General features: G+C 41.8%; 1 protein-coding gene across 1 annotated transcript in view; it reads left to right on the forward strand.

The window, feature by feature from the left end:
* Positions 1–24,647, forward strand: part of pard3bb (par-3 family cell polarity regulator beta b) — a 180,929-nt gene extending 156,282 nt beyond the window's left edge. Inside the window, exons 23-26 of the mRNA XM_034561246.1 lie at positions 2,071–2,147; positions 19,853–20,068; positions 20,311–20,421; positions 20,658–24,647. Of these exons, the coding sequence (XP_034417137.1) occupies positions 2,071–2,147; positions 19,853–20,068; positions 20,311–20,421; positions 20,658–20,772 (519 nt within the window). The 3' untranslated portion in view covers positions 20,773–24,647. The remainder of the gene's footprint in view (positions 1–2,070; positions 2,148–19,852; positions 20,069–20,310; positions 20,422–20,657) is intronic.
* Positions 24,648–26,666: the final 2,019 nt, after the last annotated feature.

Consider the following 26,666-nt stretch of genomic DNA (forward strand, 5'->3'; position numbering starts at 1 on the left):
CCTCATTACCATGAGGTTTAGGTTACGTCCTACATACCGCCGCCCAAAAGGTGCACCAAATGTATATTGATCCGCAGATAAAAAATATAGGCCACAGCCCTATTTACTCCTGTTTCATTAGTGCTTGCTGAATACCACAGTGCCTGATTTAACAGATGAATGTCTCCATAGGAACCTGTGGACTCCACATTAGAGCCGTAGACACGGTAGGGAAGAGAGACGGGTTAGCGCGCCGTTAGTTTTGGTCTTTTCGATAGAACAATGCCAGCCATGAGCCAAAACTACCTTTCAGCGCTTGTCATCCCTCCAACCCGCCTCCCGCCCTCCCTCATTCATTCTCCCTCCCCTCGTCTCCCGTTCATGACTCTTTGCTTTTTCCTCACCCCCTTACTCATCTCTCCCACCTCTCGGTCTCCATCGGGCGTTGCGGTCATTCCGCCTCTTGCTGTTTCTCGTTCCCTCTTTTAACATCGTGTTTAAATGGTGTCATCCGTGTCCCTTTCACCCCATCCACTCCGCCGTCCTCGTCTTCACCCCATTCACTCCCTTGTTTTATAATTCACCTCTCATCCCTCCTCTCCCCCTGCTACTCCTCAATGGCCTTCTAATATCCCTCCTCCTCTCTATATCGCTCTTCTCCATTCAAAGTCATTTACTTCTCATTCGCTCTCTCGCTCTCTCCTCCTTTCTTCACCATCTAATGCCTTTCCATTCTTTCGTTCCACCTCTCTATTCCCACCTCATATCCTGCTGTCTCTCTACCTGATATATAGAAGCAATAAAGACAGGTGTTCAAAAGAAAGAAAGAGCCAGCCAATCTGTTTTATATGCCTCCTGGTATCAGCAGGGAGAAGAGGAGAGGCACAGAGAGAATCCTCAGCACCTTTTGCATCGACAATATTATGTTGAGTTGGAGAGAGAAACCCCAGTTTTCTAGAAAATCCCTCCACCTGTGGACACGCACATATTCACCCTCCTTCCATTATCTCCTTTTGGATTTAATGCCAATAGTTTACTCGTTCTTCCATTATGTGGGGACGTGGTGTACAGCCTCCTCCCACAGGATAGCATGGCTGCAAAAGGCCCCGGTGACTTACGGTAATGTCCTCTCGGAGGTACAACAGTGTACTTAAACAAATAGTTACGAGTTATGCACGTGTATCGGATAAAGATGTGCATTATCAACAAAAGCACCATTTAACAAGTGGCAAAGGTGTGATAGACTAGATTTGATGGGCCATTTCCAGATACTCCACTCTACACAGACCCTGAGGGGACAATGTAATGCTGCATATAAGTATTGTTTTTATTGCATGTATGCAGAAGCACCTGAATCATATCTCACCCCACATTATGTCAAAATAAGTCTCATCACAATATGCAGTGTCTCGCAGAGAAAAATGATTTGTTGTGTGTGTGTGTGTGTGTGTGTGTGTTAATGGTGCTTGTTGAAGTTTGAGGTTTAGTCGGCTTCTTTAAGGACGCCGTGGCAGCTGGAATCTCCCCACTGAATAGACCGGGATAATCTCTGAGAGTGTGTATGTGAGAGAGGGGGGGAGGAGGGGGAAGGGGAATAAATGGAAGAAGAGAAAATGAGATGTGAGGGTGAGAGGGAACCAGTGAGATGAAGAGCAAAAGAGGAAGTAGGAGAGATTGAACCGTCAGCAGCTTGACTTTTTTTTAGACAGGTCTCTGTGTGTGTGTGTGTGTGTGTGTGTGTGTGTGTGTGTGTGTGTGTGTGTCTCCATCCTGTTTTGAAGTAACCTAATCTAGGATGGGGGGACCAATCCACACCCTCCCTCCCAAAAGCCCCTCTGAAGACCGAAACCCTAAATCTGTAATAACCAGCCTTTGTCAAGTCTAAATTACGCCTGTATCACAAACACACAGAGAAAGTGATATATGACAAACACACATACAAGGAAAAGTGCTTATGGGTATGCACTGCATATGCTTATAGGCCCACAGTATAGCAGTTTATTGGTGTTTTGGGCAGGGGAATATATAATTATGGCTGTTTTTACTTGAATGTATCCAAACTAAGAAGCTGTCGCTCTCTCTCTTCACCAGATGCCAGGCAGAGGGGCGGATCATCGGTTGGCTCCCCGTTATGAAGAAGTGGAACGTCAGTATGCCTCCCTGCCAAGGTACCGTTTCGTCTCCTTCCCTTGTATGAGGAGGTTCAGAGAGTATTGCGGGCATCACTCTTCGCCTCTCCTTTTCTTCCTTCTCTCTTTGAAGCCGCTAATTAAATTTGTGTAGTCTGTATGTCTTTCTCTGTGTCTCTGGAGGCCTCAGTCTTAGCCAGGAGCTCACCGTATCCCCTCCCCGGGGAACACACACTCAGAAAGGGGTTGAAAACTGATCCCTGACTCCTAGATCTGCTCCCCCAACAAAACTTACTTTGGCTCATGCACAATCAGTCTTTATGTTTTATTTAAACTAGAAAGCTAGAGAATATCAATATATTTACCGTATTATCCGCACTATAGGGCGCACTGGATTATAAGGCGCACTGTCAATGAATGGTCTATTTTCGTATTCTTTTTTCATATATAAAGCGCACCCGACTATAAGGCGCATTAAGCGAAACAAAACAGTCAGTCAGTCAAACTTTATTAAACGTGTTTACAATAACTCTCAACTTTGTTCAAACGTTAATGAGCATATTCACAATAACTCAACATTGTTCAAACGTTAATGAGCGTATTCACAATAACTCCCAACCTTGTTCAGTTATAACACGTAAAAAAAACAGTCTGATACCGCTAAAGCTAAATCAAACGTTAGCGTAACTCTGTGTGGTCTTCTTTACTTGGCGCAGGTCATCTTCTTGCTTCCTCCACTTCTGTACCGTTGATTCATTAATGTTGAATTCTCTCGCAGCGGCTCTATTCCCATGTTCTACTGCGTAACTGAAGCCTTGAGTTTGAAGTCCGCGTCGTAAACGTGTCTCTTGACAGGTGCCATTTTGGGGTCCTTATACACACACACTGTAATATTATGGCGAAGCACAGTATGTATTACTCCGCGACGCTCCTGACTACGGTAGCCGTAAAGGGGCGTGTCTGGATCCCATGTAAAGTCAACGCACAGACGCGTTTGGTTGAAATTCGCCGGGCGTTGCGATAGACGTGTTTCACACGTTGCGAAATTTTCGCAACTCTCCAGCCAATCAGCGTTGAGATGCTCCGCCCGTTGGGCTGCTGCTGCTCTGGTAGCGCTGGAAGCTGAAGTTATCGAGGCGGAGTCGGTGAAACTCCCCGAGCTGTGTGAGCCTACGGGTGATGTTATGAACCCAAACACCAGGGCGTTAGATGTTCCGACGTTTATGGGATGTCCACAACAAGTATAAAGCAGAACTAGTGGTTATTTCGACCGCGGTGGATGGAGGAAATTATAACTGTTTTTACCGAGACAAGCCACGGAGATAAGCCACGCCCCCTTTTCGCAACTGGTTGCGAAAGACACAAATGAACACAACTTGACTGGCGAATAAACTGACGCGTGTTATAAAGCCGTTTGGCGTGAACGCACCATAATGCTACAAGCGGTGCGGCTTTGTAGTCGTAGTCGTACTAAAACATTTTGACAGAGCGCCGTGTAGCACACAAAATCGCTTCGAGGTCAGTAAGCACAGCCAGAATTAATTCATATATAAGGCACTCCGGATTACAAGGCGCACTGTCGTTTTTTGAGAAAATTAAAGGCTTTTAAGTGCGCCTTATAGTGCGGAAAATACGGTATATGTTTAATCTATCTCATTGCCTGATTTATTGCATACATTACTACAGAATATGTACCTCATTGTGGATTTTTCTCATGTCTGCCCGTTTTTTTTCTTTTTTAAATCAAAATTGAAAGAACTTAGTCATTCTAAATTTGAGGCACTTATCTTTTACAGTGTTTTCTAGTGCAGTTTATCAACATATACTTCAGTCAGAGCCACTCTCCTGTATTTACTTAGAACGCTAAAGAGCCAGAAGGCAGGTGAGGACAGAGGAGACGCGTCTCCAGTCAGACTCGACCGTCAAGCCTGGAACTGAACCGCCGGCCTATCGCTGTGCAGCATGCGTTAGCCTATTGCCCGCTGCGTTTTGTTGTTTCCCTTCCCGGACAGCATGAAATATCACTAACATTAGCCAGCACAAGAACAATAACAGCTTCCTGAGTATACTAATGACTTGTGTGTTCTGATGAAATCAGATGAATATTAAAGCCATGGTTGTTTATTAGCATGTTTCAAATGAGCTTGGGGCATGTGTTAACCCACAGCTGTTTACTGACCCTTTAAACGTGCTATTTTAACAAAACTATAACCATCATCATTCACTCCTGGGCGTTCTGCTTCTCATTTTTCATTTGCAACCTTTCCACTTTTACTCCCTGAACCTTTAATTATTTTTGCACTATCTTTAAATCTTCATTTTTCTTCTTTTTTTCTACACTACTTTCTTAATTCCTTCTATCCTCCACTGTGCTTAATATTTTTTTATTTCCATTATTTTCCGAAGATGAATAGCACTGTGGTAATGTACTTACGTAAAGCCACTTTACGTAGCTGACCACACTAAATCTAAAAATACAATATATTCAAGTGAAAATAATGTAAAATTAGCATCGCCGTTTTATTTTGGTTCTAAGAAGCAACACTTCAGCAGACTATCAAGCCAACAACAATTGTTTGTTTGTTGAGAGAGAGAGAGAGGGCAAGAGAGAGAGAGAGAGAGAGAGAGAGTGGAATGACAGACAGAAGTTAAGAACGTTAGAAACTTTATAGCCAGGTTCCCACCCTTGTTAAAATGGTGAGGCAAGGCTATTTCACACCTCTTTCTTGAGTGTGTGTGTGCGTGTGTGCGCGAGAGTGTGCGTGAGAGTATGTGTGGTGTGTGCCTGATGGAGAGAGGGAGAGTGAGAGTGTCTGTGTGTGGGTGATGACTTCGGCAGATGGGAGCGAGAACAGTGATGATAGTTTTGAGGTCTGGCTGTGGTATCTGAAAAGCCTTGGGAAATTGGACACACACGCACACACATTCACACACACTCACATACAGTACACCCTGTCTCTGTTTCCACTTTCAGACATGCACTGTAATCCCAAAATGCTGGGCCAATTTTACATGTAGGCCTCGTGTCTTTCTCCATAAAGATTACTCTGATAATCTGCCTTATTACAACCTGGTGAAACATGCTCAGCATGTCCGAATTGTCATTTCTAAACACTGCCAACAGCGCAGCTTTCTCATGTCGGTCATGTCTTTGCATGGAGCGCACAAAACCAAGACTACGAAGCTTTTAAAGCAGCAGATTTCACTGGAGAATGACTTTCCTGCATTTTTGTAAAATTGAGTGAAAGCGGGATTCTCGCCACGTGAAACTTCCATGACATCATCTTTAGCGCGACACTTGCTGAATCCTTTCATCTGCAAACAGAGGAGCGTTTTCGCTTCACCCGTTTTCTAAGTGGCCAATTTTAAAAATATCAAATTTAAGTAAAAGAATTGCGGCTGCTATTGACATTACCGTGGCGCTTTAAAAGTGTCTGTTTGTGCAGGCTGCCGTCCGGTGACAATTCTGAGGCACAATTAAATGCACGTAAGCAACGCCTTTGTGGATAGTGTCTAATATTATACAAGCGCTTCCATCCATAACAACAACTCATATTTGCAGTGAGTCAGTATAGGTTTTACACGATGAACACACCGATCTGAAAGCCACAGCGCTGTTACTAAATACATGGATTACACCAAAGATGTTTACCGACTGAGGGATTTGACGTCTGAAAGGGTCTCATCTCTTCCCCTTCTGTCTCTGTTTGCCTTCCCCCTCTTGCCTCTGCGTCTCGGTCGCCACGTTTCTCCTGCTGTCAATTAACTCAAGAGATATTTCAGCACAGTCAGAGAAAGAGATCATGGTTGGAAACCACATCCCGGCTCTTGACCTTATCCAAACATATTATTTTGCCTCTGGCACAGAAATAACTAGCAGGCTGTGTGTATCTAGTGTCTGCACGCCTGTATACCTGTTCATATTATCCCGAGTGAGTCCATAAATACCGTTGAGTTGCTTAGTCAGGTACCGTACGTCTGACGTGAAGTCACTTAACTGGAGCGCCGGGTACGTTGTGCGAGCGGGAGACGAGACTTTGATGGCTCTAAAATTAAAGCATGAGCCAGCAGTGGATGATGTTTCCCTTCCTAAAGCACAAACTCTAGCTAACAAACTCAGCAAATGTCACTGCATGAGATAGAGAGGAGTCGTTCCAGGGGATCGTGTATATTTTTTATACTCGGTGTGTTGTTTTTTAAATATATCAGAAAATAATGAAGTCAGAGTCCTTAAATGTGGCAACCCCTTTTTTTTCTAATGGTAAATATGAATGTGTTTGTTATTTAGTCCAATATCTTTCTCAATATAGAACTTCAGTTCCCTTGCTCAGACATTCAGATCTACGGCTTGTGCTCAAAATTCGGAAAAGTTTTATTTTTTCTTCACAGCTGAGAGTTTTTTCATGGAAAGTAAACCGCAACAACATTTTTGCAATCCAGTGACGAAAGTGAGCAGGTTTGTACTGCGGCAGAGTGGCGCAGTGGTAGAGAGGCCGGCCATCATTTACTGAATGAACAGCTTGCTGTGTTGGAGAAGACCTGGAACTAGTGATTGAGATCATCGTGTTTACGATGTTTAAAGTCAGAAGCCGGGTCATTTGTTTCATAGACTTCCATAACATTGGACTTCTTCCACCCTTTTCCCGAAACATTTTTATATTTTTTATATATTGTGATATATGTGTTATTACACCGACACAAAGGAAACCAGTTGAGAGTGTGTCCCCATACATCTACCCATGTGAGGCCCAGTTTCTAAACTCTGTCTTTTGGATCGGGCATGTATATAAGCTGCATATTTAAATTGTATTAGAGAGAGAGAGAGAGAGAGCTGTATGACATTCAGCAAACATTACTGGCTGGAATAAAACCTGGAACGTTGGGGTTAAATGTTTTATGTCTTGGCATGAATGGAGGCATGAACATGTGTGAAACAACTTCAATGGTTAGTATGTACACATGCGTATTATGGGCATGGGTATGTGTGCACCTGTGTGTGTGTGTGTGTGTGTGTGTGTGTGTGTGTGTGTGTGTGTGTGTGTGTGTGTGTGTGTGTGTGTGTGTGTGTGTGAGACTCGGTCATTCTGAGGTCAGTAGATGGCTATCAGAGTGTTTGTATGGTCAACATTAGTAGGTTGCGCCCCTACCATGTGTGCCCCATTACTTCCCCATTTACACATTCTCGCTCTCTCTGTCTCTTACACACACACGCACACACACACACACACACACACACAACCCTGTACTTCTGTACTTGTGAGAACACTCCTTGACATAATGCATTCCCTAGCCCCTAACCTTCACCTTATTCTAACCTGAACCTTAAAACCAAGTCTGAACCCCCAAACAGGTCTTTGAAGCTTTGGGCCGTCCCAAATGTCTTCACTCTCCCAGAAATGTCCCCACTCTCAAGGTTTCAAACTCAATTTTGTTCTCACAAAGATAGCTGTAAACCTACAAACACACACACACACACACACACACACACACACACACGCTGGTAGACAAAGGAAAGAAAAAGGGCAAAGAAACCAACTGACAGATTTCATACCAGGCTCATCTTTACTCTTATCAACGTTGGATTGTGACAGGAACAGTTACGGTAATCATATCATCCATAAAGAAAAACACTATGTAACCTTAAAAAAAAAAGACAATGTGTGTAACCCACTCATATCACAAACTAATTCACTCGTGTACATGAGCGCATAAGACTGGACTCAGCTTTGATTAAAAACTCCATTTTGTTCTCGGATCTCTGTTGATAACAGCACACGGTTGTTTGAAACACAGCCTTGACCCAATTGGATTAGCTGAACACACTTACCCATTTGTCCTTGTTATTACTCTTATTGGATTAAAAGAGCCAATAGGAATTGCTGCTCAGGTTTCTGGGAAGGCTGTCACTTCCTCATTATAATGCTAATTGGAGAGTTAGTAATTAGAAAGCAGATGTTGCATTCAGGCTCTGTGTGCCTCTTTAAGTCACATTGCTTCATTTATTTCCCTCTGCTTTCTGCCATTCTTCTTTGCATGGTTCTCCCTTACCCCCCCCCCCCCTCCTCTGCTCCTTCTCATTCTCTCTGAACTTGAGGTGAAAAGGACATTATTGAATATTTTTTCCCTCTGCCAAGGGGGGAATGGAATGGGAATGTCTCTCTATCTCTCTTGAGAAGACCTCCCAACCGGGCCCCAGAGTTTCCCAGACCACTTTACAACTGCGGCACAATCCACCCCATTGTCCAGTTGTTTTTCTGTGTCTCTGGACTCAGCGAGTCTCTGCTTGTTTGTTAGCCATGAAGGGGACACCAAGAAAGACCCGTTCCCCCCCCGCTCCCTTCCATCTTGCTTTTTCCATCTTGACCCTATCTTGTTTCTAGCTCCTAGTGTTTCTGATGTGTTCATCCGTTGCTGCTTTACAGAGTGCTGGTCTCAGCTTTGATCTTGGACTCTCAGAAAGTTGGGTTACGACACGTAATGTGTTGCAGAACCATGCTCGACAAGTGTGTGTGTGTGTGTGTGTGTGTGTGTGTGTGTGTGTGTGTGTGTGTGTGTGTGTCTGTGTGTGTGTGTGTGTGTGTGTGTGAGATTTGCTTTCATTTGTCTGGACCCTGGGGTGAAGGAGGAAGTTTTTCTTTCAGGTGCCAGCCGGCGAAGGTTTAACAGTTTTTTTTTTTAGGTCTGCTGGCGTTGAGCTGATGCTGAGTGATCATGTGATCATGTGATCATGTGATCATGTGATCGAGCAGGTCTGCTACAAGTTGTAAAATGCCACACTTTTGGCATTGTGGTAGAAAAATGACTGGTTGAAGCACATCATTCTGTCGATTACTCATTCTGTACTTCCAAGATTTGAACATCTTCATTTTACGTCTTGCTAGTTTAATGGCTGCCTTTACTTCGTGGAACTTAACTCTTCTCCAGAAATGTGGGAAATACATCAAGGAATGTTACATTATTATTTATGTCTGTCTGAAGAACAAGAAGATCAACTGCGCTTCATACTTTTCAATACTTGCAGCTGTGAAATGTTAACATCTGGCAGCAGCCTAATGACCATCTGCTGTTTCTGTGCTGCGACGAGCTTTGTTTTGGGTTTTTTTTCCCAGGAATTCTCAAATTTCTATTGGAAAGTGAAATGATAACTAAATGTGTTTCTGCATTGATGCAAAGTTCTATCTCCCAAGGAAACAATGATAAGCAAAGAAACATGGCATGATGAGTGTGTGCGCAAAAATGTAGCTCATGTCAAACTATTTGACGCCAAATGGAACTCGTCACGAATTGTTATGATGATTTATGAATCCGCTGAAACAGGAAGCAGCTCATGTTACTGCAACAGGCAGGGGTTTGACATCAAAATAAAGCGGTGAGGCTGTGGTGGTCACGTTAATGAATGGATGCACGTGCTTAACTGCATCTCCAGTAGCCTACATTCAGGGCTAAAGTTGCAAACATAATTCATGTTTTCAATGAAACTGAAATGTATCATAAGTGGTATAGTGCAGTTGCTTGTGCACAGGTGTAGTGCCGCCCATAACTTTCCTTAAGGCGCCACACAAACACTGAGGTCCTGTTTGTGCTCACGTGTGCGTGTGTGTCCCACCTTAAAAGTTTGTCATCAATCCATGACCATACGTGTGTGTGTCAATCCCCCATCTTGCTGTTGCAAGCTCTATTTCAGAACTCCTCTTCATGCACCAAAATTAGGCGATCGGGTGTTCGTAATTCTGTGAGCAATTTGTATCCTCCTGTGGTCACGCACAGAGCAAAATGTCCCCAGCTTGAAACTATTACATGTTGCTGAGGGGGAACCTTATTGGCTCAAGATGTGACATAATGGATGTTATTTGTACGGGATATGGCATTATCAGTAATGGATTTCATGAGGTTTTTTGGAAGTCGCCTACTATACTGCCTAAGTGGTTATGTATGTTACTGCACTAGCTGAATGTCATCTTTACTTTGAAGAATGTCATTGAGTATAAATGGACACGGTCCATTCATGTACTTACAAGGTTGCAGCCAATTCATTGCCAATGTGATGAATCTGTCTTCATGGCGGTTGCACGTTCAAATGTCCAGAAGTTGATATATTCATTTGAAGAGATGCCCTTGAATGGTTATCATTTCCTCTGATATTAGAGCTTGGGAATATATATATAGTTTGTACAGGTGCATATCAGAGAGGTCACAAGCAATATACTTAAATATCTCCTTCACAAAGAATCTAACTTTGATGTAATAATTACAACTCGTGCATATATATGTTTGTCTTCCGGCACAGATTTTTTTTCATTGATAGTTTTGAAAAATAAGATGGAAATGTAGCAATAAGAATCCTTGTATTTGTAATATTCAATAGTTTAGAAAGCCTTTTCCCACTCATTTGGTCTCTTTATTTGACTGCCAACACATTATAAATGTTGCTATTTGTAACAAAGTAGGACTCTCTGTAACTTTCTGTCTGATAACAATATTAACTGTTGATTTTAGACAGAATGTGTCATTGGCTGCTTGAAGAAACTTACATATTGGACACCAGCTCATGTTAATGTTTGTGCACGTGTGGTGTTTGTGATGCCAACCAACAGATGTTTACTTTGTGCTCGCCGCTGTGGGCGGCCCCATGTAGTACGCCACCGTGGCGCTGGCCACTTGTTTACTTCCGGATCTTTCCCAGATGTGTGCGTAGTAAGATCATAGAGATATAGTTTAAGCGTGTGCACCATTTTTGGTTGTGATTGGAGCTGATGAGCAACAGGCGACGTGAGAGGAAGTGCATGGGAGCTGCAGGGACACGAACAAAGGTTTTGAAAGACATTCTGCCTTGTGCGTCGTGTAAGTACCGAGCCCGTTTATCATTCGGCTCACCTCTCATTTCACAAGTGGACCAGAATTTATTTTTTGAGGAGCTTGCCGCAGTAAATTGTCGGCCTCCATGTTTTGTTTTTTTGGACTATAGCTTCATTGCACGGTTTCCAAATGGCATGGCCGTATTATGATGGTGTGCGAAACAACGCCACTCCAAATCCCCTTTGTTCTGCCCTCTCGGTGTTTCCGAGGCAACGGTCTCCTACCATCTGGAAGGCCCTCATCCCTCAGTTCCTCTCACTTTCCTCTAATGGGGTTCTCCTCTGTCCTTCTCCATCTCCTTTTCTTTTTAGTACTGTTCCTCTTTTTAGTTTGACAGAATTTGTTTTTGCTTTTTACTTTTGTTATACTTTTGATTCCCTCTCCTGTTTTCCACATTTCACTCTGTGGTGTTGTCGTCATACTTTCCACAATACCGTATTCTTTCATGTGCTCGCCGCTGTCCTCTTTTTATCCTCCTGTGGTCATTTCCATCTTGTTCCCTGCTGGTGTTTTGTCTTTTTGTTCCTCTTAACACTTCAGCCGTGTTCTTTAAAACAAGTCCTCTGTATTATGCGGCCACACACACCATCGTACACACACGGCATAACTTACATGCACAAGGGAATGTAATCATGTTAGTTTCCTGGACTCGTCAGTTTGTAATTCATGATATCCAGGTGGATTAATCACATATGACAGAACTTTATTGACAAAGACAGATAGGAGCCCTTGGAAGGTGTTTAGTTTCATTCAAACGTGAACAGTATGAGCAAGCATTCTGTGTGTGTGTGTGTGTGTGTGTGTGTGTGTGTGTGTGTGTGTGTGTGTGTGTGTGTGTGTGTGTGTGGGTGTGTGCGTGCGTGTGTGTGTGTGTGCGTGTGTGTGTGTGTGTGTGCGTGCGTGTGTGTGTGTGTTTCTCTAAAGTAGGGCCCATTATTCTCAGCAGATGCTGACCTACAGCATGCCAGTTCTCTGGAGAGCAGCACTTGTCTCTCTCTTTTTTTCCTTCTCTTCTTCTCTGTTCCTCACCTCTCTACCATTAACTTTCTTTATTGTCCCTGCCTTCACATTTTCTGCTCCTTCCTTCCTCCTTTCATGTGTTCCTTCCGAGCTCCACAGGACATCATCCATCTGGGAGATTTCATCTCTCCTACCTGTATTTTTATTTGTCACTCCTTTTTCCTCAGCTTGTGTGAAACTCTCACTCTTGTTTCCATCTTATTCTCTTCTCCTCGTCTCCCCCCTCCATTCTCCTCCAATTGTCTAACTTTTGACTTGACAGAAAGTCGGGCACATGCCATTGAGGCTACTTTTAATGCTTCTGGCATTATGAGTTTGGGTTGTCCGTCCGTTCTCATGACCAATTATCTCACAAACAACTTGAGGGGATCTCTTCAATTTTTGGAACAAACGTCCGTGTTTAGAGTTGTGCGGTCAAAGGTTTGGGCCACGACTCAATAATTCATATGCTAATTATGAAAAGTACCCACAAATGTCTCACGGGATAGACATGGTTGCACACATTTTCACTCTCAGAATCCTGACCCTCCAATAAAACTGGCAGATGATAATTGTTGTGCACTATGCAGGGAATATGGAGCCACAGCCCTTGTCTTTTTCCTTCCTCCTCCTCCTCCTCCTCCTCCCTTCCTCCCCCTCCAGTCCCGCTCAGCCCTCTGCAGTCACACCTCTTTGTCTTCTGTTGACGCTATCTTCCAATCCTCTTTACATTCACCTCCCTCCTCTCTGTCCTTTGCTCTTTGGCGTTATCAGGGAATACAGATGAAGAGTTTAGTCTTTAGTGGCCTGCTCTTTGTCTGGAAACTTCTTGTTGGTTGTTTGTTTTGAACACAAATGTGCCCCTGCCGTGAAGTTGTCAGTATTCAGCTCTTTGGCACCGACACAATTAGTATGCAGGTCAACAAAACGCAGGATTGTGTCTTCATCTTACATAAATAATTCCCAGTGAAATACTGCCTGATCTTTATTTTTGGCACACTCTTAACCCTCCATCCAACCTGTCTTACCCAGAATATTTGACTCTTTTTAAGCCTCTTGTTAGCCTTGGTCATTAAACCACTGCAACTCAATCAGAATGCGCTGTGACACGCACATGACAAGTACATGATTTGAAGACTAATATTTACTGAGTGTCGTTTTCATTTCAAGAGGTGACACAAACAACCACGACTTCCAAATGAGGTGGCACCAATTTCAATGTTATAATTAGCTTACTACTTACTATAAAAACCTTATTTCCAAAAGCAGGGTGTGTGTCATCAGCTGAATTGTTACATTAGTTACAAAAGGACCCGTTGATGATGGGAGCATCAACTGCATGGGAGCCAGGGTGCTACTGTGGAGTTCAGAGTTTAGAAAGCACAAAAGCAGCTCTGTCCTGCTCCTTAATTTGGTTTGGGAAAGTTCACACTCCAGCAACTCCAGTCAAACTTGTGTTGGATAATGTTACATTTGATGAATTCATGACTTTGTCCCCAACCTCAAATTATTTTCTTGTGTAAATGAAAAAAAAAATGCTGTTTAAAAATACAGACAAAAAAGCATAACACTCTTAATGTTTTTGTTACTGTAAGAATCCAATCCAAGGGTTATGACAGAACAAGTAATATTGAGGTTATATTCTATTTTAATAAGGCTGCTAAATGTGAACGCTAACTGGCTCTACCGTGAGTTGCAGCTTGTAGCTTCGTTCTTTCAGCATGACGTTGTGTATACAGCCATCATGTTCATAATTTAGACCCTTTTGCAGTTTTTTTTCTTTTTTTATACAAATCAGTATCCGTTTTTAACAAATTTCTGCTGGCAACAGATGCTTTTGTTTAGTTCTGGGTGAAATTAAATTAAAAACACTGCCCACCATTACAGTGTGATTGAAAGACCCTGAAAATCAGCTGTTCTTTGCCCATATCAGTCATGAAAATACAACATGAAGTGTGCTTTGCTTTTACTGCAGTTGCAGTCACCAAATGGTTTGTCAAATGTACCAAATGGTAACGAGGGTTTGAATGTTATGTCTATGTACTTGGTATGCCCCCTAATCCTAGTTGATAATACCCTTCCTTGGCCTTTGACCCCATCTTCTAAGTGTTTGATGGGAGCTGATGGAGTATCATATGACCTTAAGGGGTCAGGAGTCTGGGGAGGTTTAGGGCTCTCTAACACACACACACACACACACATACACACACAAGCACCAACACAAACCACATTAACAGCTGAACCAACAGAATTCCATCTCTGACACACATGCACTCTCACACACACGCACACACACAGTATGTAACCACTTAACCATAAGTGGTAAAACAGCTTAGTGTCTTATTGGGCTTCTCCTCATCAAAACTCTCTCTGTCACTCCGAGGGACTCAGCTCTGTTCTGTTAAGAGTGTGTTGTTGTCCCCACTGCTCCGTCAATGCCGTTCCAGGTGCCTCATACTGTACCTGTGCAGTTTGTTCACGCGGCAGCTTTGCGTGCTTCAACTCTAGAACTTGATCAAACGACCACTGAAGGCTTTGACTCTCTGCTCCGTGCTTTAAAATCGTAGTTAACTGCAAGAAAACAACAAAGACAAACCAATGATTTACGGTTACATTGTTCAACGTATCATTGTTTTGCAATTGTTCCGTGCCACCAGTATTTTACGTGGTAAGAGATCCTCCAGAAGGAGCAGATGATGTAATTGGATTTTAAAGCACTATGCAGCATACATGTGCATATTTATAAGCAAAACTTATTTAATGTGTAACGCTGTGCTTCACAGACTTGATCACTTCACCAAAGAGGGGAAAATAAAGCATTTGCTTAACTACTTTTAATATGCAATGTTGTTATGGAAGGACAATAGGCACTTGAGGATATAATTGACAGTATATTGATATATATGGTTCAAATCCAATATAAAATGTAATTTGCACAATAGAAACTTGGGATGTCACACCGATTTCATTTATATTCCAGTACAGTCTTTTCCTAAGATGGAAGATAAAGCATTTCTCCACCCTTCATTATTTTTCACTTAAGCTTTTATAGCCTCATTGTTTGGACGGTGATGCATCTGTGATTAAAGCTTCATAATGAAGTATCGCATTAGGAAGATGGAACTAAGTTAGACTCGGTTCAACTCCGGGGACGTTACATCACGGCAGCTCCCCAAATGACATTACAACTGTTTGAGCTATTAATCTGTTTTATTACCAGACTGTCAAAATATCGTGACTCTCATTGACAAAGAATCTGACGCCGTTGAATGCAATTTAAATATATGAAGTGTTTTCCCAACCTCAAACCTAAAATCTGTTTTAAATGGGGTGTGAGCACAAGGTGAAGACTCAGCTTTATAAAGACTCATAAAGACATAACTGAATTATAGCTGCATTAAATCTCCTTTCTCTCACTTTGAATATCGCTCTTTATCTTCTCCCTCGCTCCTTTCTTTCTTTCTTTTTATACCTCTTATGACCCTCCCCCTCTCATCTGAAACTTTTCCTCTCTTCATATTTTGAGGTTTGTTTTTGTTTGCGCTTTTAGTGTTTGGTTTTATTGAGACGATCCATCTCCGATGCGGCTGTCATTGACTCTCAGGAGATTTTTTTTATGTGTTGTGTCACATCGCGACGTCTTGTCTCTCTTTCTTAAAGGTATTTGTGTCTCTCTGAGACGGGCTGGGATGATCGATTGTGTGTGTGTGTGTGTGTGTGTGTGTGTGTGTGTGTGTGTGTGTGTGTGTGTGTGTGTGTGTGTGTGTGTGTGTGTTCCCACTAGTATAACAGCTGTATCCAGCCCTTTTTAGAAAGAGTAAGTGAAGCGTGTGTTTATGAGAGAAAGGGGCAGGTGCAGAGGACATATAACAACTCCTTGTTTCCTCAGAAATCCATCAGAAATCCCTTAAATAACAGAGAATTAGAAAGGCTCACGTTACTCTCAATTACTGCCAGACCTAGAGAGAAATCTTTCAAATTATCCTTTCGAATATCTAACCTTTGTCCCGAATGCATCTCAGTAACTGACACTATTTAAGAAGGCATCCCCGAACAGGTATTACGTAGTTGAATCTCACTTCAAACTGAGCCCCCAGTGGCTTTCCTGTTCAGCTTGAAACGTTTTCAATTCTTTCGTTTGGCTTTGATTACTCTCTCAATTATGTTAAACTAGTTATTGCATGTGCCAGGAAGCAGTTCTCATTCATTACATCTGTTTCTGTCTCTCTCTCTGTCTCTCTCTCACTCACGCTCACACTCACAGACCACCAGCCTCCTCATTTGGTCTTAACTCCTCTCCAGCTGTGTGCCAATTTGCCTCCTCCAGAGTACGTGGGGTTTGGGAGGGGGCGATTAGCACTGCATTTGAGCTAAGGTTTGCAGTGTGTGTGTGTGTGTGTGTGTGTGTGTGTGTGTGTGTGCCAGTAATGGGTTCCATCCTCATTACTCCATAATCCCCAGCTGCTGTGCAGTGCTGACTGGGTTCCTGGAGGGAGAATTCCAAACTTGCCACCGGATTTACAGTGAATTCCCCAAAAATTCCCACTGGATTTCCACCCCCGTTCCCAATATGGCAACTCTCCGATGATTCTAAGGCTGCAACTAATGATTATTTCTTTATCAATGACTGTGTAATATATATATATATATATATATATATATATATATATATATATATATATATATATATATATATCGGGTCCAATTCCACCTAAAATAAAAATTAAACCATTAACACCAAAAGATCCCTCAGCTCAGACTTCAGTGAATAAGCACCAATAAGCACAAATTGGTCAAATATACTACAGTATACCGTATATGTATACAGTCCAGCAGATTGTAGATGTAACCACTGAAAGATCACACTGGTGAAATAAGAGCTTGGTAATGAGAAAGAGAAATCACATTTTCAATGTGTCTTTTTAGGTGTCTGATCTGCCAAATTGTCTTTATAATTACAGACAAAATACTTTCCTCTCGCTCCATGTTTCTCATCCTCGTCTTGTTTCATTCATCTTCACTCCACATGTCCTTTCATTGACTTATTTAAGTGTGTCACAAATGATCGTTGTAGTTACAGTGATTACTACTGTAGTGTCCTAATAAGTTCTTGAAAGCCTAAGAAAATAAATCATGGTGCATATTAAACAGGTAATAGATAAGTGAAGCCTTTGCTCACAACAGCTGCTGGTGACTCTTAATTACCTGTACATTTTCAGAGGCAATGTCTCCTTGATTGTATTCTCCTCACCACGTTACCTCTCTCCTTATCCTTGTGTTTTATCTGCATCTCACCCTTGTACCTCCCCCTATACTCGTCCTTCCCTCTCCTTCTTACTTTCTGTCTTATCTCCCTCTATCCCTCTGTGCCCTGCCTTCTTCACCTCCTCGTCACCCCTCCACTGCTCTTATCTCTGCCTCTGTGACATTATCGGTGCCAGGGGCCAAACTCTGAGTGACAGATTGACTGACTGATATGACCCACAGTCTACGGGCTCAGAGGCGGCGAGCAAGCCATGCAGATTAGCCGGCAGGCAGACTGGTAGCCATAAAACCTCTAAAAGGAGAGCGAGAGAGGCAGTGGGACACCATGGACAGACGAGGCAGCTGGCAGACTGCGTGTTGGTCGGCCTTCCAGCAGGAAAGAAGAAGTCAAAGCGGCTGTGGCTATCAGGAAGGGAGACATTTGAGACGCAGCTGGAGTGACTTACAATAAATACAATAAGTCGAAAACCAGAAGACAGATAGGTTGACAGATGAGAGAAGCAGAAATGTAGCGTCTCTGTGTGTGTGTGTGTGTGTGTGTGTGTGTGTGTGTGTGTGTGTGTGTGTGTGTGTGCATGTGTTCGTGTGTGTGTGTGTGTGTGTGTCTGTGCGCGCGTGTGTGTGTGTGTGCGTATGTGTGTGTGTGAATGTGTGTGACTCTCAAGACCGATATGGAGCCAGGAGGGCAGAAGCAGACATCCCAAACATGATGGGCATGTAGTTAGTTATACACTCTCCACTGCTGACCACCCAAATTGACACACACTGGCGTCAGCATGGAGACCACCAGCACTCTGTCTCTCTGTGTGTGTGTGTGTGTGTGCGATCTGTGTTAGTATTTATGTACAAATCTGTGTTTGATTTAGTCGGGCCGTGTGTACATTAACGTTATTTCCAGGCAACCGGTCAACTCTCTGATTGGTTGGAGGCTGTGGAGCCCCACCCACTCAACGATGCATATCGACGATAAGTGTCATTATGACACTCAGTGAGAGTAGCATGCTCTGAACACAAGTACAGGCTTCAGTACACATTATTTTTGGAGTATATTAATCCAAACTGCGAGTCAGTATGAATTTAATAAAAATTGAGAAAGGGCGATATATATCAATATATATCCTGCATATGCACTCATTTAATCTAGAATTTGCTGTATGTACGTAGACAAACAAGCATAAATACATGAACAAAAATAGAATAGAAGATAAATGTTGAAGAACAGAAATTAAAGAAGGGACAATAGAGATGGAAAGGCAGATGGGTAGATTGAGAAAGGATGAAATGGATGAAACAAATGTAGACAGATGGAAAATAACTGATAAAAGCTCATAATGTTGTCTATGTAGACATGTAAACATATGTTTGTGTACTTGCTTTCCACAGGGCACAAGACATTGATATCTATTGCCATGGCTGTACTGGATTACCACAGCTGTGTGTGTGTGTGTGTGTGTGTGTGTGTGTGTGTGTGTGTGTGTGTGTGTGTGTGTGTGTGTGTGTGTGTGTGTGTGTGTGTGCGCGCGCGTGTGTGTGTGTGTGTGTGTGTGTGTGTGTGTGTGTGTGTGTGTGCGCGCGTGTGTGTGTGTGTGTGTGTGTGTGTGTGTGTGTGTGTGTGTGTGTGTGAGCCCTGTCCGTCTTAAAACTCACATGTCACTTATATTCTGTTGCTATGTGATCTTTGGCCAGGATGGGCCGCTGTGTGTGCCCCTCTCTCTCTCTTTATCTCTCCCTTCTTTCTCTTGCACTCTCTCTCTCTCTCTCTCTCTCTCTCTCTCTCTCTCTCTCTATATATATATATATATATATATATATATATCACTCTCTAAATCTCTTTCTCTCTCTCTCTCTCTCCCACTCTCTCTCTCGCTCTCTGGTCCAAAACAAATAGTTTTCAGCAGATTTTCATGAATATTTAAGCCATTTATTTAACAGAGAAACTGGCAAAAACTGCAGCAGTATTATTCTTTAGTTCTAATTAAAATACATGAAAAGAACATCACAAAGCAAACAAAAACTGTAGCATGACATTCTCAGTGCCAGCGTTTGCTTCAGTGTGAGTGATTTCAGGCAGAACGAGAGCTGCTTCCATTGTGTCTTGGAGGAAAATCATGTTTATTTCAATTCAATGTGGCTCTATTGGCATGAAAGTTTATTTTAAAAAATAACAATGTTGCCAAATATAAAATTAAGATGAATATCAACACATCATCAATACAGTAAGATTGTTATGTAATATGTGTGTGTATATATATATGCAGTATTACAATTACATTTTAATAAACGTGTGTTATTTAATTAATTGCCTTTCATAACATTAAGTATTTATGTTACAGTTTTTGTATATTAAACTTGCTAGCACTGAACATATTAACTACATATATATTAGCTTCCTATTTATTGACACACACTATAGTTCTAATTTGTCCGAGTTCGGCCACGGGAGACTGTGGTTAAGGGAGTGAATGGACCTGGACTGACATACAACTCCAAAAGAATGCAATGCCAAAAAAATGCCAAAATGTTCTTATAGAAAATACAAAATGTCCGTGTTAGAGTTCTTAAAAGTTTGTTTTCTTACAACATCATTTGTTTAAAATTGTGATCTTTTTCTTTTTCTTTTCCAGACGAGGTCCGTTGGATGTGACCGACTACTCCATGCAGCCGTGGTCAGGTCATTACCCCGGACCTCCCCAGGCCCCACAGGGGTACCCTCAGTCCCCCTCCTACCCCAACCCCAACCCCCAGTCTGCCCCGTCCTACCCCGGCTACCCACCTGGTCAACCATATGGACGGCCAGGTGACCCTCGGGGCGTCGACCCTGGGTACTATCCCCACCCAAGGTAATTAAAGGCACGGAGGTTACTTTTTAGCCACGATGCTGTGCACAGAGCTCAAACTCAAACATGAGTCAGAAATACAGTCTGAAAGTAAAGGCCTGACTCCACTCCGGTTCTCTTTTATTCAAATAGCTTTGCTTGTTTGCTTAATTTAGCTTTTGGTTACACTGTTAAATCATTCATACCTGTCCTCACAGTAGTGCTCACCCTGTGACAATGGTGGACTTGTTGTTTTCTGCTCCTAGCTCCCAGCAGAGAGGCCCCTTGCGGCAGGATGTTCCCCCGTCTCCCACCCCTCCACTTCGTTCACTACGGTACGACACCATGGCGCGTGGAACCGCAGGTGGTGGTTACAGGTAGGGGCGATTTGTGGATACAGATAATCCCTCTGAAACTTAAAATCCTCCTTTGTTTTGCAAACGACTTTTGAGTTCATCCATTCTAACACCTGAAGAGAGTTTTAAAAAGTACGACCGTACAAAATGAGTTATATAACTACTAAAGGAGCATCATTTTGTAATATACTTCTACGTCAGTGAAGTAAGACCACAGGACTTCACTGTGCCCTAAGAACAAGTTTGATTGGTTACAGGCACCTGGTGGATCCCAGTCCAGACCAGTATGTCTATACTGGGGAGGGAGGAAGACAGCAACAGCAACACCAAACCAACCCAAGACTGAAGAATGCCATGACTGCAGCTGTGTAGACGAGTCAGGGCCAGAGATGACCATGAGCCCAATGCCCACGGTGTTGTGCAGCTCTTCTGCTCGCGGTACTCCAACGAAATCCAGTTGAAGCCTTTTTAATGCTGGGATTTGAATCACCGTCATTATCAAACACTGTCTGCACCGTTTGAAGTATATGGTAATACACAGGCAGGCAAGGTAAAGGAGGTTAATTACAGAGTGGCCGGCGTGAAGCATAATGTCTTGTTGTTTGAAGTCATTTAAATTGCTTTGAGTCTTCCCGCAGCATTAAATTAGCAGGGTTTTTACTTTTCACTATACTCTGATTAAGTCGTCTCTTTCAAGAATCTGTCAGAGTCACCAAAATAATTGGATCTGTTTAAATTAAGGCCATGAATGCGCTACACACTCCAATATTGTACCTGGTGGTTTTACTGCTGCAGCTCCACAAACACTAATGTTACTGCGTGTTGCATTTTATTCTACATGTTACATTTAGTGTAAAATGTAAGGCATTTATTCTCCTCTTGAGCTGGAGCTGAGATCTAGAAGATGATGGAAAATGTTCCAAAACGGTGTTAATGGCAAACAATGAGTGTGGAGAACTCATTCTTTGCACTGTTAGAAACAAACAAGATGAAGGTATCATAACGCTACAATTACAACAAAATGATATTTCCATTTAGTCTGATTTACAATTAACTAACAACGTAGCATTAAAAATTGCGGGCGACAGTTACAGTATTTTCTCAACTTGTGAAACAGGGAGAACGCCAATCTACCAATCTTTATGAAAGTATAGATTATTGTCACTAGTCTGATGGACCATGTACAGTATTGTTAATTCAATCAATTATGGAAACATGAATAATCAAAATGCTCCAAAGCAAAGTAGAGCAGTTTATTATCTTCACTTGTAATAATATGTTTTTAATGATTCTCTGATTGCTTTTCATGTGTATCCAAACTATTTCTCTCAGTAGAGATGAGAGATTGTAGTCCAGCACTAGGTACAATCTGAGTCTGCAGCCTTTATGAATGACCCTGTTCCTGCTCTAGAACTACCGTGTGATAACCACTCCGACCGCTGTAGAAGTACCGAATCTCAAATTCAATTCAATTCAGTTTATTTTGTATAGCCCAATATCACACATTACAAATTTGCCTCAGAGGGCTTTACAATCTGTACACATAAGTAGGACATTGTTGGACTTACGTTTGTCTTTGAATAATCAAATCTATTCAAAGTGACTTGAATGTGTGTGGCGCTCCTAGATTACATGTTCACAGTCCCCAGTGCGGTGCAACCTGTGTTTATTGCATCAATCCAGCCTGATTGGCGCTTTCGCTCACTTTTTGTCAAACATTTAATTCAGAGATAATCCATTGCTTTAAAAAAAAAAAAAAAATCTTTCAAACTTCCATCCGTGTGCTAACATCATCCCTCGAACTTTGACATCCTGGAAGACGCTTCGTTAAGAACAAGACGACCATTTTGTGCCAATGCTGAGAGCTCCTGTTCAGTCGAGGCAATACGCACAGCATCACTTCATAAAAAGCTTTTTATTGCCGTCTCCTTCTCTAATGGAGGGGACTCGAGTATCGGGTGAAAGCAGACGTGATAGCGGACAGCATCGTTGCACCATTGTGTCTTTCTCTCTACAAGCACAAAAAAAGGCTCAGAAATCAATTCAACACTGTGGACAGAGCGCCCCTCGGTCAGTGGGAGTGGGCGACCGGGCTTCTCTGCTCTGACAGTTACCTTGTCTGTGTATGCCATGTACTGGAGGTATGTGATGGGTGTTCATGGCTCTGTGACTTTCGCCGTATGCTGAAGGGCTGACAAGTCCCGCTGAAACCTGAATTGAGCTTCAGAGTGCTGCACCCAGTGCAGCGTGTATCCATTTAGCCACTTACTAAACCATCAAATAAGTGGAACTAAGAGTCAGAGTCCAGCATCCAACATGCTTGTGTTTCCCTCCACAAAGCACAGCAGTATTATTTCCAGTGAAGATTAAATGTGTCAAATGGCACTTCAGGACTACGTGAATTGCATCTCTGTCAGTGTGACAGATAAATTAAATCCCGCTGATGTTAAAGCAATAATCAAGTGATTTGACTGAAGCTCTAATGCCGACTCAAAACGGTTTCATTTGCTTGTTTGTTTGACAGATCTGGATCTTGATTGGACTAAGGAAAGAAGGAGATTTTTAGAAATAAAAACAGGGAAACGAGGGACGAAAGGAAAAGAATAGATAGGGCAAGCAACAGAACATATAGGGGGAGGAGGGATTAAAGAAAGAAGTATTAAGACTCAGTATACGTGGAAGGAGGTGGAAGAAATGGTAAAAACACAAGCAGAGCCAGGCCAAAGCTCTTGTGGTTCCCAATGGTTTGATTCAGAGTTTTCAAAGAATAACAGAGCAGAAGACATAATAAAAGTGCACAATAGTTCAGATGCCACTCCAGATCATGCACTCTCCTGCTGAGTGTTAACATTAACATTAACAGCAGCAGGCTTTGCTTCCTTAATAGTGAGTAATAGTACCAAGCATTACCTCACATGGGACCAAACGTGCTTTTAGGTCAATTAATAAATGGCAGTTTGCACACAATTAAATGTGATTTTCAAAGTACTGGATGCTCAATATTTGTCAAAATATATATTTTTTATAAAATATTGCCGTGCTGCAGAGATGTCCGAGCCTGCACATCATATTCTACAGACTTGAGAAAACATTTTTGTATGGCACAGATCTCGGCAAAAATCACACCATAATCATTTTTTTATTTGTTTTGTCAATGAAAATGAGAAATCATCATTCCTCCAAAAAAAAAAAAACGCATTTCGCAATTGCAATATCAGCTCAAATAATACAATATTTTGTAATCTTTCAGCCCTAGTTGGTATTTAAATGTCTAATTAATCTATGTAAAAAAAAATTGAATTGAAATTAAAGGGGAAAACAGAATGTAACATGATGAAGAAAAAAGTACAGTTTTATACTCCTCGGACCTCAGAGGTTATGGGTAATGAGTCATTACTAATAATCTACTTTGCTCAATAATATGTGTGATTCTGTATATGTATATATATATATATATATATATATATATGTTCCAATATACCAAAACAAAAAGAGTGATGTTTATAACTTTGGATAATTGCAGCTGCCTATCTGCGACGGTACGTGTACGTTATGGAGCGCCAAAGAAAATGATCTACTAGAGTCACATGGATGATTTTGGTGTCATATTTCCAGAAATGTATTGTACATCTATACGACAATGCATAACTGTATCTGTCTGATGAAGCTTTGCTGAGATGCAGTATATTGAGATGAGAACATTACTAATACTCCTCTGATACTGGTACGCAATTCACATGTGTGTTACTTTTTCAAATGTATTTTTATGTCATTCTTACTAATTTGTCTGTTGTTGTTGGTTGGTCATTCCAGGGCCACACAATGTTTGGCCATTTTTACCATGCTACATATCACTTTTCCCCCTCAAATTCACTTCATGTATGGTTTTATTTTCTTCTGTTTTCTATACATACAAGTTGCATACAAATGAAAAAAAAATGTGGGGGGGAAAATAGTTTGAGTAGCATGGTTAACGTACCAAACATTGTGAATGTATGGCTCTGGTTTAATGGCAGGACAGTATGAGTTGCACAAGCTGAAGGTACTAACTAGTCTCCTATTAGCTGGTTCTGGTACTCCTGGTTCTCTCTGCCTTAGAAGTATAACATTTTGTATTAAACTGATTGTATGCATAAACAAATCCATTTCATATAATGTAACAATAACAATGTTTTCTATTATTGATTTCCTATATATTTATGTATATAACATCTTTTTTTACATTAAATATTCATTTTTAAAGCGGATTTGCCAGAAGATGTCGTACTTAAAATGTTTTTTAAGCCACAATGCATGCCCAGCACATCTGCTAAGGTTAATTAAATATGAGTCAGGAGAAATTATTTCCCTCATGGTCCCCCATTCCCTGCAAGGTGAATCATTAACATTGCCAACCCAATTTAGTCCATCATTTAAGCTGCTGATAAATTGTACCTTTGTGATAAGAGATAGATGTTGGCCCCTAAATTAATGCAAGACTAATTATCAATTAGAAAATGAAGATAAGGTACACTGATTGCGGCACAAAGTTTTTTTTAGTTTCTCTGCCGTCGTGCCATCACATTGCCAGGTCATATCCCTCCGATTAATAAGCATTTAGTCACAGCTCGTGGCTTACGGTGCTTTTTTATTTGTCAGACACTGTGGGCGCAGGACGAGGCTGCAATCAGAGAAGTTAGTAATAATGAGACACAGAGGCCAAGGGAATGTTTTATCAGTCCTGGCTTAATTAGCATATCCCAGACCTCTCAGCCAATGGGGAGAGGGAGAGGAAGTAATTAAATTCTCCCGAGTCGCTGCCAAGGTTCATTTTGTGCACAGTGTTCAGTATGGATCTACAATGTGTGTGTGTGTGTGTGTGTGTGTGTGTGTGTTTTCAACATTCAATATTCTGATTGTAATGGCTATTTAAGTCCTGCTGTTTGTGTTAATGCATGTGAGAGCCACAAAGTAGTTTCAAAGATTAATTGCAGAGTGCTTCTGGACTCTTCTCTCCATGTGAATCAAACATGTCTCTGAAATGGAGCAAATTAAAAGAGTCTGGAGCGACTGATTATTTACTAGAGTGATAAAGGTTTAGCTCCCTAGCTATTCTTAGCCAGACTTTACATACTTCTTTGAGAAGCTTGAAGCTTAATTTATTCTTTTGTTTCACCTTACAGTATGTGCGAGTTCTTATATTTCTAAAACTCAGACCAAGCAGCAACCTCCAGGGTGGAAAAATGAAGCCACCGCGGAACTTGCCAAAAACTGCAGTTTGAAAAACCCTGGGTTAAAATGATACATTTTCCAGCAGGAATAAACTCGTTAACCTGCCAAAAACAGTTTTGGTCTCTGGTTAATTTTCCAATTCTGTATATTGTTTTAATTTGGATATAACTCTATGGTTTAAATTGTATTAAGTTAAGCGTGATTAAGGGCGCTCAGTGTTTGGACTAAAAGACACTAAGTTTCAAAAAACAATTTGGGTAAGTATAGATTACCAACAGGTTTTCGTTAGCCGGGAAAAAAAACATCCCAATTAATATCACAGTTAGCTTGAATTACAAATGCTCCTTCATAATCAAGCTAACTAGCAATCGCTAATGTTAGTTGCTAGCTTAACATTTGTTTTCCCCCCTGCTAGGCCTCATTCTTCATCCAGCTCCACCCTTCTGTCCAAATATGGTCACTTCTGGTTCCAAAAATCCAAGATGGCGACTTTGCCCAAATCCAGGCTTCAAAGCGGTATCCCAGACCAATGGGGATGTCGTGGTGGCTTTGTTCACTTGTATGTCCAGTCTGTGTGTGACTCCAGCTTGTACAAGATTAAAAACATTTCTCAGATGGTTCTTTTGTCATGTCCCCCCATCTTTCGGAAGCTGATGATACAGATCAGGGCTCTGTTTCTTGGAGACATCTGTCTGCTCATGCTCACTTAATGCATCTTTAATTGATTAATCTGTCCAGATTATGACTAACCCCACAGTAACTTCAATCCAGCTGACTGAGTGGCCTTGTGCTGGTAACGTCTTTGACTGATGCTGTATGTTAGAGAGCATCAAACAGCCTGGTTGACTCGCTGACTGGCTGTACGAAGTCGTCACTGACTGACTGGGTGTGTAATTGCTCAAGCCTTCCTCCCGGGGCAGGTTTGGCACGCTGTAATTATTATCAGTTATTATTAGTAGTTTTAATAACCATTGCAATACATTGTAATTAGGATTTCCTATTATGAATGCCTGCCAGTTTGCGAACATTTGTGTGTGTGTGTGTGTGTGTGTCTC

The sequence above is a fragment of the Cyclopterus lumpus genome, chromosome 21, assembly GCF_009769545.1.
Source record: "Cyclopterus lumpus isolate fCycLum1 chromosome 21, fCycLum1.pri, whole genome shotgun sequence".
Lineage (NCBI taxonomy): Eukaryota > Metazoa > Chordata > Actinopteri > Perciformes > Cyclopteridae > Cyclopterus > Cyclopterus lumpus.